The sequence below is a fragment of the Passer domesticus genome, chromosome 10 (assembly GCF_036417665.1).
Source record: "Passer domesticus isolate bPasDom1 chromosome 10, bPasDom1.hap1, whole genome shotgun sequence".
NCBI classification, from domain to species: domain Eukaryota; kingdom Metazoa; phylum Chordata; class Aves; order Passeriformes; family Passeridae; genus Passer; species Passer domesticus.
Window position 1 is genome coordinate 17,337,981 of NC_087483.1, and position 14,825 is coordinate 17,352,805.

The 14,825-nt window shown below is 41.5% G+C and overlaps 2 protein-coding genes across 17 annotated transcripts in view; one reads left to right on the forward strand and one right to left on the reverse strand.

Annotated features, from left to right (window-relative positions):
* Nucleotides 1-1,994: 1,994 nt before the first annotated feature.
* Nucleotides 1,995-9,806, reverse strand: WDR12 (WD repeat domain 12). The gene is made up of 13 exons (XM_064434100.1): nt 9,621-9,806; nt 9,443-9,537; nt 8,484-8,578; nt 7,769-7,875; nt 6,825-6,940; nt 6,292-6,446; nt 5,589-5,634; nt 5,314-5,399; nt 5,007-5,147; nt 4,788-4,893; nt 3,756-3,888; nt 3,157-3,229; nt 1,995-2,462 (listed from the first exon to the last, which is right to left on the reverse strand). The coding sequence occupies exons 1-13, from the start codon at nt 9,659-9,661 to the stop codon at nt 2,385-2,387; spliced, it is 1,272 nt and encodes a 423-aa protein (XP_064290170.1). The 5' UTR covers nt 9,662-9,806; the 3' UTR covers nt 1,995-2,384.
* Nucleotides 9,807-9,813: 7 nt separating this feature from the next.
* The window catches only part of CARF (calcium responsive transcription factor), a 35,427-nt gene continuing 30,415 nt past the window's right edge, over nt 9,814-14,825 (forward strand). For 12 of the 16 annotated variants that reach the window (XR_010369118.1, XR_010369120.1, XR_010369119.1 and 9 more), the window contains exons 1-2: nt 9,867-10,235; nt 13,488-13,609. The gene's annotated coding sequence lies outside the window, so the exon portion shown is untranslated. Of the gene's footprint in view, nt 10,236-10,466; nt 10,486-13,487; nt 13,610-14,825 lie in introns of those variants that run through there. The other 4 variants (XR_010369108.1, XR_010369112.1, XR_010369111.1 and 1 more) reach the window with 4 other exon arrangements.

The following is a 14,825-nucleotide window of genomic DNA, read 5'->3' on the forward strand; positions in this document are numbered from 1 at the left end:
GAAATTCTCAAAGCAAGAAGAAAGCTGAAAGAGCCAGCTGGGTAAAAGGAAACACATGAACAGAAAATGCAAATGTGACACTAAGCCAGGCACCAAGCAGGTGAAACCTTGTCTTGAGCTAATGCTTTTAATGTGTGTCAGTGCATGGTGGAGTTTGAACTGTGTTTAGAGGCAGCACACGTGTGCTGGTGGACAGTTTGTGCCAGGTGTCAGTGCAGAATGAAAGACAGAAATAGAACAATGTGTATTGCACAGCCTCTCAAAAACAAACCAACCCCCACCTCCCATCGATACAAAACCAAAAGTAGGTCAATCTTCCAGTAGCTGATTATTGTCCTTATTCCCCTCACTTGTAGAATCACGTTTATGCTTAAGCAAAACTGGCAATTAGTACATAAAAATTCTTTACTGTTTTGTATTATGCTGCTAGGGCACTAGGAATATGCAGAAGTAGCTTTCAGGGGAGGAAAAAAGTATTTTTTGTGAGTAGAGTCACCATCAGCACATTGATTCTGGATTACCATGTTTTTGACTCAGTTCTGCAGTTTTAAAATCAACTCATGTTGATCACTGTAATTTCACATGATTATTTTAAATTGAAGGACTGCATGTTCAAAAGGAAATTCTTATTAAAACATTTTATTTAAGATTACAGGTTATTGAAAGAACTGTCAGCCAAATGTAAAATGTCTTGGTTTCAGGATAACTTATGGACAGTGGTAATACAGATATATTCCAAAAATATCTTGTCCTTACAGTGGTATCACTTCATGTTAATATGGTTTACTTAGTTCCTTCTTTGGCTGTTCCTTTGCCACAGTACTTTTCCAGACCAGAGGAGGGTATAAAAATGAAAAATGCTCCTGCTTTTCACTGTGGTCTATCAAAACCTACCTTTTTAGATACATTCTGTGTATTTTTTTACAGGTAATAGTAGATCTCATGGAGTTCACTGAAACTAAAACAACTAATGCCACTGGGTTTGCTTGAGCCTAAATAGTATTAGTCTAAGATAAGCTGACACTTCAGGTAACATGATCTTTTTTAAAAAGTGTTTCACAAATCTTTCTGGGAAGGCAAGAAAGCCATATTAAGCTTATTTACCTTGCTTTCATGAGTCTTCAGACATAGGCATATAAGTTGTTAGTTGTACTTCACTTGCAGAGCAAAGGGATCAAAGATCTTTCCCCTGTCCTTTGCCATTTTCACCAGCTTTGCTCTTTGATATTTCTTAAAACTCCTTACTCAGAACTATATATGTAGTATATATATATATATATAGTCTATATATAATGATATATATGTCTGTATTATAAACCTGGAGGTCAGAGTTCCCACTCTTCAAAGAAAAATTATTAATTTAAGCATTTGTCTTGTTAGTGTCAGGTGTTACACTGATTGAAAGCCAAGACATTGGTGAGGATATTCAAGTGTGGTCTCCACAGTTTAACAGGGTGCTGGTTGAATACCACATGTATGTAACCTAACATGCTGCAGCAAAGCTTTTGCATTTGAATGCTGAACTCAAAGCAAAACCACCAGCAGAGAAATTGAGCATGTTTGAGTAGTGCTTATCCTCTATCAATCCAAAAGCTAGTGCAACTTTTTCTATCTGTTCTTTGTAAGAGCAAATTACTTCTACTTCTGCCTTCTCTGTGTGATCCACCATTGTTTTTACACATTCTTAGGTCCAAGACACCACATTAGTGGTACTGCAGCACAAGTACTGTGGTACAAGGCTGGCATTCTCATAATCTACAACCCTAATTTATGAGCCACTAAAATATGGAATATTTCATCTGCTGATAAATCTGTCAAGTTCCTGTATATCATCATATAAATGTATGCTATTTATACTGCACACATACCAAGTCTTCATCCTAGAAAGAAGCCTGGGTTCTTAATTAAGGATTAAATCATAAGAACTGCCAACAGCCAGACTGAGAAGAGAGCTGAAATCTCATTTTTATCTGAAATGACACACTAAACCAATGAACTGTTGATAAAAGCTTTATTTTTTCCCAACATAAAGCAGGTAAACTCAAAAAATAATTTAGTCATTGAGTAGTTTTTCTGTAATATCAGTGAAGAGTTTACTTCTTATTAAAAGGGCTATACAAACAGCAATTTAAAAGATGTTAATTCAAAGCCATCAAAAAGGGAGGAAATGACCTTTGCTTTGTTTCACATGAATCCCATTTGGGCTTTGCTATTTTTCTGTGACCAATATGGATGAAGGTTACCAATACAAAAGCAGGAACAGCTCTCTGAGCAATAAACTCCTCCTTTCTTCAGAATTGCTTGTATAGAGCTGCTAATAGAGAGCAACTGCTGCAAAAATCTTTGTTTTTTTTTTTTTTTAAAAATCTTCTGGCTGTTGACCTTCATGCCCCAACATCAGAGGCTGTAGCTGGGTATCTGTAGCAATACAGTTTGTTGTCTGCTCCTCCACTCAGTAACAGCTGATGAGAGAAGGAAACTGTGATTAATATCAGAACTAAGCAAAATAAGTACACAGAAGTCAAGGACTCAATTTTTCTTTCCTTTATAAAAAGCAGGAGTGAATAATGAACTGTTAATGCATGACTAAATTCTGGAATCAAAGTGCAGAAGCAACTTTGTCTCTTACTCTCCTCTTAAAATTAGAAGTGAAACTTGTGTAGGAAAGCTGCTAAAGCTTTTCCTGACTTTTACAGTGAACAGGAGCCACACTGAGAATCTTGAACATTCACAGAATGGGGGTTTTTGGTAATTTTAAACAGCTTGCTCTAAAGGATTACAGTTTCCCCCTCACCATGCACTGACTGCCATGCCCAAACCTCACTTCATGCTTTGGTACCAGTGGCAGGAGGTTACCTTGGAACAAGTGTTTCCTGAGTAAGCTGCAGTGCTCCTTTCATCTCTCCTTGTCTGGAATATCACTGTAACACTCAGTTAAAGCCACAGAGCTACTGCTCCCACCCTGCCCCTGTGCACAGTGTGGGGACATGCTGCAGTGCCTGGGCCATCTCCACCCAGACATCAAACACAGCACAACTGCAACTGCCTGTTCTCTTCTAGCCTCAGGCATAAGGAGGTAACAGCCCATCACTGCTTTTAGCTCTCTTCTTAAACATCATGCATATAAATCAAGTAACTTGCTCTTCAGATTCTTACCCCTGCTTCTGTCCAGTCCACACACAAAACCTTGTCTTCGTGAGCAGCCAAGTCATACAGAGGAGCTTTGCAACTAGTGAAAAACAGGTTTGAAGTTATGTGAGCAATCACAGACAACAACTGGTCCCAGGGAGCAATGCTATCCCAATGCTATCAAACAGATGTGATCAAGCAGTTATAAACACTTTGAAAGAGTACAGACATTGACCATCTGTGATGCTTCCTCTCCTTTCCCCAGAGCAAATCACATCAGTATTATCCTCTCCTACAGCCCCAAAGACAAAAGCAGCAACATTTTTCATCTGCTTGCAAACAACTCTGAGACTGAAATTCAATCAGTTTTTGGGAAGAATTTATTATAGCTTCCTTCTTCCATGTGTAGATGCTGCTCAACAGCATATGTTTTCCCTGTGGTTGACTACAAGTATTTTAGTGTTTTTCTGCCTTTTATTATGTGGTTAACTTCCAAACCTAGAGGGTTTTCACAAATGCCACAGGTGTTTCCACTGAATGTCTGACTGCTTTTGCTATTTATGAGAGGTAGCTCACCCTGTAAGTTTCCATGCCTTTGCACAGCAACAAACCCAGGTTTATTTTACCTCCTTGTGTCCCAAAGCTTCACAATGTTGTCCAGAGAACCAGAGATCAGCTGATGCTCGTGGGTAGGTGACCACTTCACAGATGTCACCCAGCCTGTGTGAGAAGTCAGAGACAGGAGAACCAAGGAGCCATCTGAATGGAAAGAGGAAAAAACACAGACATCAGCAGATGCTGAAACCAGCACTTTGAAGATGTGTACAAAATCCAGTGCAATTGCAGTTCAAGTTAAGTGTTAAGTGAACTCTAAATAAAGTGAACAAAAATGTAAGCCATACAAGTTCTGGGGAAGAAACCAAATCAAACAAAAAAGAAACCAACCTGAAACCATTTAAAATGTATTTTGCTTGTGACTAAACTTCTTTTTCAAAGATTTTTTTTTTAAAGTCAACAAAAACCCCCAACTTTTATTATCAACATGTAATATGCTAGTGAACTTTGGATTAGATTTACAGAAGCCAAACAAGTAAATGTTATTCACAATTTGTGGCCTTCCAGTACCTGAACAGAGCCTACAAAAAGAGATGTGTCCAAGGCCAGGCTGGGTGGGCTCTGAGCAATCTGTTTTGGTAGGAGTCCCTGCCCAGAGCAGGAGGGTTGGAACTAGATGATCTTTAAGGTCCTTTCCAACCCAGACCATTCTATGAAATGTGTCTATGAAAATAAATCTGATAGGCTCGTCCTAATATCTGTTATTCCACCTGTTGATGAAATATGGTACCATGTCCAAGTGACTAGTTTCACTTTTGGTTATCAGGCCAGCCTCAGTCTGAACCTTACAAAAAAATCCATTCTGCAACTGCACAGTTGAACATTCATTAGTAAGCTTAAAAAAAAAATTTCTAAATTATTAGGTAAGACATTAAAACAAGTGCATCAGAATACAGAAAATAGATGTAAGCTTTGTATTTAATAAAAGCCCCCAAATGGCTGGTTTCAAGCAGAGGGACCAGAAGAGTTTGTGAGATGTCTCTGGACAGGACAAAGTTCTGATTTTGAAGAACATCTTTGAGAGCATGCATGTCTAAGCTCACCTTTGCTGCGAGGATCCCAGAGCCTGATATGTCTGTCAGTGCTCCCTGATGCAAGGCGCCGACACAGGGGTGAGTAGGAGACAGAGTTGAACACTTTGTTTCCTGTCTGTCAGGAAAGAGAATAGTAACTAAGACAGGAGATACTATTTTACACAGCTTTTTCTCTTTCTCTGAGCTGGACTTCAGCTGAACCTACAGCCAGATGCTGAATGCTCTCACCAAAGTTGATTTGAGATCTCCAGTCTCAGCATCCCAGAGTTTAATGGTGTGGTCCCACGATGCGCTGCAAATTTCTTCAGCATCTGACCACAGCACAGAGGAGATGGCTTCTGTGTGGCCAGAGAGGGTTGCCAGGGGAGTCTAGAATTGAATGGGGACAGATTTGAGTAAGTTATCAAACAAATAAAAGAGTCTGATCATCCTGAGACATACCAGCAGTTTTAAAGTCACCTTCAGCAAAGAGAAATTATTTGTTGTGGCTACACTTCTAAAGAAAAATCCTGGACAAACCCAGAGCTCATCTTACCCTTGTTAGTCCAAGCTGTTCTGTTTTCTGCTTTTTCCGTGGTCTGTTAGCTGCTTCTTCCATTTCATCCTCTTCATCTGTAGGTACTGGAACAGAAGACAAGCAGACTTGAGCTACAGATTTTGAATTCCATCTCCACGTAAGTAATTAAGCAAATCCCCATATTTATGGTGCCTACAACCATCATGCAGCTGATAACAAGATCTGAAACTGTGTAATTAACCAAACCAGTAACTCAGCATAGTGATGTATCCCCTTACAAACTTACATCTTACCTGCAGACCAGATCTTTAACATCTTATCCCAGGATCCACTGCAGAACTGTATGAACAGAAATATTCATTAAATGTTGATCCAGACAGCCTTGGAAGAGAGACCTGCTTGAAAAATGGGCTACAACACACAAGTAACAGTGCTGGGCTCCTAAAATCCCCCCCCGAATGTTTGGCATACATCAAATTATTCTTTTTACTTCCTTTGTAGGAAAAAATATCTACAAAATACCTATTTCCTTCAGCACCAAAAAAGTTTGACTTTAACGTGTCTGATATTGAGTCAAACTGGGCAATGACTCCACCTTTGGTGGGAGTGCTCATAACTGCTGAATTTCTGGGTGAAGGGAAAGAACCTTTTTACCACCTGCTTTTTCCTGGAAATTTTTTTCCCACCAAAACCACTGCAAAAATTCAGGTCAAATTTGAAAATACTTCATTATAGCATATACTTCTCATGCATTTAAGGTAAAATGCACTTAAAATTTTAACTTGTTTTCTAAATGAAATGATTTTGTGATTCTACAGCTTAGCATTGATGTGACACTCTTAATCCTCAATAACCACTACTTATCACAAGACTGTAAAATTATCACCGTGTCATAAAATGATGATGATGAATACCCATACAAGGACAAAACCAGGATTTCTGAGGTACAGGCTGCTAAATCCCAGAACACAAGGTTTCATTCCAGAAGTCACTCACTTTGGTTCTTGTACAATCAACAGCCACAGACTCGACACTGCCAGCGTGTCCCCTGCAGCAGTGAAGGGCTTTCACTTTGTTTTTCTCCACGTTCCACTCCCAGAGCAGGACAGTTTGGTCCATGGAAGCACTGAGTAACAGGCACGATAAACTATCTGAGGAAGAAAAAAGTTACACTCAGCTTTCCAAAGTATTTACAAATAATTATTCTAATCCTAGAAGAAATAGCAGATAGACAGAAAGTTGTATGTACTTCAGTTTACCTCACTTACCCTGCAAGTACAATTATATAACTACATATACACCAGTATTTGCTAATGGAGACTGCAAGGTGGATAGACAACAACCATCTTAAAGTAACTATATTCATTATTGTCAAAGGACTATTTTATGTACACCATGACTTAATTTCTTACACCCCTGACAGATTGAAATAGTTACATTTAGACATTTAAATATTTCTAGTTAAGGAATGCTAACATTTCTCCCCCAGTAAATCAAACTACTACTATTCCCCTGCTATACATACTGACCTTGCTTCACCCAGGCCACATCCTTGACTACTTCTGTGTGCCCAGCTATTGTCGTGATGGATTTTCCTTCCACAGACCAGATCCGAGCAGTCTGGTCATAGCAGCCAGTTAATATCCTACAGGGTACAGCATGGGAAACATCTTTGTCTTTAACACCAACAAGTCTTTTCATGAAATAAAGCCTCAGCCAGAAACTTGGCAAAACTATTAACAGAGTAACTGGTTTAAAAGAAATAGCTTCAAAGAGGAAAAAATATCTTTTTGCTACAGAGCAAAGCTTCATTAATGCCTAGCAACTGGGATGCCAAGAGTACAGGCTACAAAGACAAGCAGTGAGAATACTGCATGTTCTGGTTGGTGGGACTTAAGATCCCTTATATAATTTATATAATTCAAAACTTGTTAGTTTTAGTATGTTGCCAGAGGTTCTCAAAGCATTTTCAAATCTCTACTTAATATATGAACATTATCTAGTCGATTGGGAAATAAATGTGAAAATACAGTAGAAAAAGGTAATTATGACTCTTTGGCTTTTTTTTCAGGAAAATCTCTGCAGAAAGGTATGCCATTCTATTTGTTGCTGGGTGTCATGTTGGAAGTCAAGGGTTTAAGCAAAAAAGAGTAATGAGGAAAACTTGTATTCTTTTAAGAAAAAGGATGATACTAAACAGCATTTGTTTTGTTCCTTTGTATAAGCAGTATCTCAAGTTCAGTGTCTCTAGCTGTTTTCTACCTGTGTTAAAAGTCACTGTTGTGACAGCGTAACAAGTGAACAGCTTACAAAAGCAAGTAGCTCACTGACTTGACAGGTTAAAAAAAAAATAAAGCAAAGAGGGAAAAAAACCCCACCCAAGGGATTATTAAAGAGAAAATACTGCTCTATTTGATACCAGGGAGGAACATGAATAAGCAAGACAAAACTTAGAACTGGCTTAGTGTGGTACCATTCTTCAGTGGCTTGGACAGAACTGATCCAGTCATCATGGAAGATGCATTCTTCTGGCTGAGGGGCCATGTATTTCTCCACATACTCTATTTCCACCACTTCTTCCTGAGCTCACAGACAAAATACTTATTTAGTGATGCAGCATGGTTTTGGTTTTTTGAATCACCAACAGCAAAATTTAACTGTTGTGTGGCACAAATATACAAGTTTATTGAGCAAAGGTCTTGGTATCCAAATCCTTCACCACATCAGCAGAACAAAAGCAGTTCGAAAAAAAAGTGTGAATTACATTTCTTTAATAGTAGTTTTTATCAAATTACTATTAATACCAAGCTGGAAGCAAAAGCAAATTATTTCAGTCTTCTTACATTCCTCTTCTTCTATATTTACTAATACAAAACCACTGCAACATTTTCTAGAAGTAACATTAAACATCCCCATTATCCCCCAAAATAGGAGACAAAAATGTATTAATGATGAACTGAATAAGAGAAGAATTTCCCCTCTGTACTGTACAGAGACAACAGATTGGATAACATTCCTTGCACTGCTCTGTCTGTAGTCTCTAATCACTGCAGTTCATAATGGATTTAAGAAAATAAATGAAACTGAGCAAGGAAATCTACCTAGCCGACAGTGTGATACAAAATCAGATTGAAGTAAACTGGTGAAGTGTTCTTCTGCCCAAGAAAGGGGGACAGAGTATGACTTACTGTGGAAATATTTTCCATTTCCATGTGTGTGACCAGCGGCAGTCGCAAGAACTGGCCATTGATAAGGAAGTCAAATTCCACATACTTGTGATCCGCTGAAACAAATTGGGAAAAATCAATGTTCAGGTGTCACTACTTATTTGATACCATCAAGAATGGCCTAATTTTGTGACTGATTCAGGAAAATGGAACCAGGAAGAGTTTAAAATACCCCAAACATAAACAACCCCCAAAACCCCAAAATAAATGACAACAAGAACAAAAACCCCAACCAATTGGCTTCTTCTCCCAGTTTTAAGTGGGCAGCCCATTACTTCCACAGTACTGTTTAAGTTAAGAGGAAGGAAAATTTGCTGTTGGGGTTTAAAGAGTCGTTTGCTTCTTATTGTATTTTCTCTGTAGCTCTGTGTAATCGAACCCCAGCGGTGCTTCCTGACTGTTCTGTAGGGATCTTGTCACTTGTTACTACCAGCTAGAGCCCTGGAAAATCCTAAGAACTTTTGGTTCATATTTCTCCCTTTGTAATGGCATAAATGACAAAGGCTCAGCATTTTGGCAGAAGCACTGCACAGTGCACCAGTTTTCTGGTCAAGATTGTTTGCAATGCCATGGGTTGAAAGCAACTTGCAAAAGGTTCAAGAAGCAGGGTATAATACCACTGACCCAGTTTCTTATGGAAAATGGGATTTTCCAACAACATCGGACAAGTGTCTTTCCCCAGCTCATCTTTCAAGTCAGCAGGCCCATTTCAGCACCGACAGAATAGCGGAGGTTTTCTTAAAGGCTGCTATAAAAACGAAACCTCTGGTTTCACTAGCTCTTGTGCCAGGTTTTGGACAACACCCCCATGCCCGCTGCTGCGGCGCGGGGCACGCGCGGAATTCCAGCCCGGCAGCGCCCGGCAGCGCCGCTGCGCGCAGCGCTTCAGGCGCGGCCCGGCCCGGGACACCAGGACCTACCGTGCGCCGCGGCCAGCAGCTTGTTGATGAGCTGGCTGAGGTCGGTGGTCTCGGAGGTGGCAGGCACCGAGAAGGGCACATCCTCCACGGCGAACCTGCGGGCACAGCGCTCCGTTACCGCCTCTGCGCCCCCCGCGCTCCCGAACCCAGCCCCGGCCCGGGAGGGGAGGCCGCTCACCTGCGGTTCTCGGTGCGGAACCGCGCCGTGAGCTGCGCCATCGCCGCTGTCGCTGTCGCTGTCCCGGCCCCGGCCCCGGCCACGTGTCGCGGCGCGCCCCGGCCGCGCCCCCCGCGGGACCGCGCACCGCCCGCCCGCCGCGCTCCCGAGAGCCCGCGCGCCGCCGCCTTCCCGGCGCCCCCCGCGCGCCCCCGCCCCGCGCCGCGCGGAGGGCGGGCGCGCGTGCGCGGAGCGGAGGCGCGCATGGCGGCGGGGCTGCGGGAGCCGAGCCCAGGTGCGGTAACGCGGCTCCGGCATCTCCCCCCGGGCCGCCGCGACGGGAGCCCGGCCGGTGTTTTCCGCCGCCCCGCCGCGGGGCTGCGGTGCCGAGGGGCGCGCCGGGTGCGGGCTGAGGCGCCCTCCGCGCTCCTGAGGGCTGGGGCGCGTTCCGGGTCCCTCACAGCTGCGGGAGCCGCTCCTGGGGCCGCGCCGGGCTGTGCCCTGTGGCGGCCGGGGTCACTGCAGTGTGCTTGGAGGCACTCGGGTTGTGCTTCTCTGCTTGTCAAGCGACACACCCCCAATAAACTGCCTGCTAGAAGTAATAAACCCAGCGCGCGGTGGACTTAAAAAGAAGCTGTAAGTGAGTTTGGTGTTTTGGGAGAAGGCTGCTTGTGTGAGGACATGCCGTGTGCCGGCGCCGTTTGTATCGTTTTTCCCCCACCTTTTTGACAGTCCTTCGTGGTCTCTGGGGAGCAGCTGGGATTCCCTGAGACTCGGTTTTCGGAGCGGGCGGGTGTTGGGTGTTGCTGTTTCGTGAGACTCGGAAATCTCATCTGTTTCTTAAGCATATTTCACAGACTTAACGTTGTCAGCGAAATTGACACAGGTGCGTTTTCCAGTTATTGCCGTTGCCTACCAAAAAACTGCTTTGAGCAGCCTTTTAAGTGTGAGTCCCCAGACCTTCTCTGTATTTTAACGGCATCTGCCTCCTCTTCCGTGACAGAGATAATGCTAAATCTCAAACCTGGTACAAGTTGACAAAGCTAATTGTAACCCCTTTACTGGGGAGTGTCACTGTGCCCTAATTTCCTCCCTGATACGTTTTACTGTAATTCGTGCCCTTGTGAATTTGTGCTGCTGTGAATGGCTGTAGAGAAATGCCCTCAGAGGGAGCTTTTTCAGACAGCAAATTTTGATTGCTGTGAGCTATGCAGTTATCCAAAGTCTTCGTACAAAACCTCTGCAACACCTTGCAGAAAGCCCAAAAGAGACTGATGGTGAAGCATTCAACTGCGTGTATTTTCTGTTAAGTATAACCAACACCCTGCACGCAGTGCTCACGATGGTTATCATGTTTGCCTGTGGTAGCAATTTCTGTGGCTGCTTGCTGTCTTTGTAGAGGTGAACCTGGGACTGCAATGGCCATAGATTTCCCTTTATTTGAGAAAAGTGCTTCCCAAATGGAAGCAGGGTGGAGGAAATAGAACTGTGGCATTAAACTACACTAACCCAGCTGTTGGAAATGGCCCTGGAATGCTGGACTCGGGAAGCAGCCTATAGAGTGGTGGGGATGGAGTTGTGTTAAGGCTAAAGCTCAGGCATAGAGAACTGCCTGTGTGCTTTGAGCATGCAGCTCTTGTTCCCACTGTACACTAACATTAAACTTCCACATTTCTCCTTCAGCCAGCTGTTAAATGTGTGATACCCTGGTGTTACAGTGAGAATTTTTATGGTGCTCACTTAATGTTTATGCAGAGATATGTTATTTACATGTTCATGACAAAATATCCCAATACATATGTATTTATGTGTATATAAATATACAGGATTTAACTCTCCTGTTTGGGGACTTGGTCAGCAATATTTATACAACTATAAGATCCCTTAACTGTGCATGTACTTGTACACCTCTGTAGAAGCATATTTCTTTAAGAAAAAATAATAATCTCTGTGGTTGCACACAAGCACTTAGGTTAATGAAACCTGGCTGGTTAAACCATGAAGTTGATTTTCCAAGTGATGTGTGTGCCAGTGGCTTGCCTGGGTTACAGCAGTGATTAGACGAAATCACGGGGCAAAATTGTACCATGGGGATTATTTTAAACACAGATATAAAACTTCAGGTGTTTCTGGGCTGCTATGAAAGGAAGCTGGATAAATATCACCTTACTGATGGATTTTTTCCCCTGAGCTTTGTTATTGTTAGATACAGGATGTTGGGCTGCCGGGGTCATTGGTCTGTCCCTGTAGAGCTGTCCTTGTGTTCTGTTGCTGGGTTCCAGCATGTTCACAGTACGTGTCATCAGTGTCTGGAACAAACTCAGTTTATCTCAAAGAACTAAATGTGCTGCTTTTGTGAAACTGCTGTCTCTTCTTTACATCTTTGAACTTAGAGGAAATGGTTGAGTGATGATGAAATCTAGTTTTCTGCTTTTTTTTTTTTTTCATTTGCTGCTAAGATGCTTCAGACATTTTAACTGAAACATCTTATAATTGTTCTCAGACCCAAAGCTCAAAAATATTTGGTAAACATGAGCTAACTTCATTTGGAACTTGGTCTGGAGTGTCATCACTTGAAAATTGAATGGAAAAATAAATCTGCTTTAGATTAAAGTATTAATATATTGAGCATATGAGCTGCTTAACTTCTCAATGTTGTTTGTATCAGCAGGATGCTTTATTCAGCTTCAAAAGCCAAGGAGATGTGGGGTTACTTTGCCTTTGTGTCCTTTATACCTTTGCAAAGCAGAATAAATCTGTGCTTTAAGAGTTGTACAGTTCTTTCGCAGTTACTCTCTAGCCTTTTACAGTCTCCTTGCAAAAGCTGTAAACAGCTGAGATACCACAGCCAAGAAGGTCCATCTTGAGGAATTTACTTGCGTGGTGTGGTGAAGAAGATGCAGCTGGTAGGAGTCATGTGCTAATATAATGCAGCTTGTCTTTAAAATAAAATACTGAAGGGAAAAATCGTGACCACCCTTCCCCCTCCTTCATCCCAAATTACAGAAGTTGAGTTTTCTTCTATTCAGTTGGGTATGTTGTGTGTGTACTCTTATATGTGTAAACTCTTGTCAGGTTTTGCCAAATTCATTGTCATTTTGTCCTGCTGCTTGTGAATGTTTGGGATTGGTTGCTGCCTTCAAGGGTGTGCTGTGTGTGTGAGAGCATTGTCCTGTGGGTGTGCCAATTCACTGTCCAACATTATCTGTCTGTTTGAAGGTTGTGATGGGCACCTGAGTATCTTGGAGCTTCTTTTGGGATAGGAGGTAGATCTCTGAAGTGCTGGGAACTCTGTCTTTTTGTCTTTCACCATGGGATTAATGCCAAATTTTGTTTTACATATCTGGTGGTTTTTTTCTGCCCAAAGCATATAACTGTAGACTAACAATAGTAATGTTATTTCTTTTATATGCTGTCTTATAAGCCTTTAAAACAAATTGATTTGCTTCAAGATGTCTGCATGGCAGAGTTGCATAATGCAAATTCTGTCTGGTGGTTCTGGAAGAAGGTGACTAATGTATTTATAAAGCACTGCTGGCATGTGCTTAAATATCAAGTGTTCTCTGCATGTGTGTGGTTGGTAGTTCTGTGCTTTTGGACATATTCAGATGAAAATCGTGGGAGGGTGTATGTGTGTTTTGTATCTGTGTATGCAATGACAAATCAGGCAAATTGTCTCATATAAAAAGCTAAGCTGTACTCCTGGAGCAACACATTGGAATTTTTCTGCAGTGACTAATAATGTGATAAGGAGGCCAGGATTTCTTGAGAACTTTGCTGTTATCTTGCAACAGCGTTAGAACTTGTAACATTAAATTTGTAAGACCTGAAGACAACAGCTGTGGCAATCTGGCAGAAGGCTAAAATGAACTTTTATAACTTTTTCAGGTCACCTTGTAATGGAAGAGAGTGGAGCTGACCATGATACTGCTATGGAAGGATCTAATGATTTGTTCATAGGCAGCTGTAATGGTACAGGAGAGTCAGAAACAAATGATCAGGTATTTCAGGTGAGGTATGAATGCTTTGTCCTTGTAGAAGCTTCCTTTACATCTGCTCTGATGAGTTTCAAATATGCTGTTTCATCAATGCAGGGGTTTTTTCTTGCCTTTAGAATAATACATCGTGTCTTTAAAGAATGTGCATTCTTCCCTTGAATTCCTGTGCCATTGAGTTTTGAACTATGAATATCTAGACGTTACATGTAATGACAACCTTCAGTAATTATATCCTGCTACAGTGCTGAAGAAATGCATCTTTTATTTTGTTAGCCCTTTAAAAAAGAATGCTTTATGAATGTGTTGGAGTAGGAGAGGTTCAGAACAGGTGAAAATGAGGTGGCATTGCTTAGTGACCAAGTGTGACAAATAAAGAGTCCAGGGACACAGGACACCTGTGTATGTACTGAGGGAAAGGAGTCTTTAGTGTATTTTTTATCAGATATTGCCAGATCTTCTTATTTGGGGAGATTTCTGTGCATCACTGCTCTTCTGCAGATTGTTTTTCTAACATAAAATGTCATTCAGGTTTACTTGTGTGCTTATGGTCTCTGCACAACGTCTTTAACACAACAGGTGCCATTTGTTTGGTGCTGCTTTTCTGATGAAGTTCACAGTAGACAGTTTCAGCACAGAGGATTTATACCTGCAGATTTTTTGATGGGGTTGTTTAGATCAAATGTGACTTTAGATAAAATTTAGAAACACTTTTGCTCATTCTTTGGTTTGTAGTGTATTAATTTTTGTCTCAAAAATGTCAGAGTTGTTTGTGCAGTTGCTGCAAGAAATACAACAAATTGCAGCCCTTCTTGCATTGGCCAAATGACACCTTGACATGTTATTGTACACAAGGACTGCCTATTTTTCCATTATTTTTACATGCTTAATATTTTGTGTTGTCAGATTTTCAACAAGATATTTGTGCCTGTGCTCTTAAATTTAATGAAAATGGCATTGGTTCTGAAAATCTGTTTCTTGGCCTTCTGTTGTACAATTCTTGGCCTTGATCGGAGGTTGTCTTGCTTGTGGTTCTTCTGTGGTAAAGAATTTTCAAAATGTGCAGAGATTTTGTTTCTTCATAGCTAAATGCATGTATGGAAAGGCCAAGTGGATAGTATCTAGGATTTCTTCTGAAGTCAAATCAAGTTGGTGAATATTTTGCAATTTTGTTTTTGGTATAAGTCTTCTCAGTTTCTAGGCAGACTTGAGGTGTTTTAAAGTGATACGT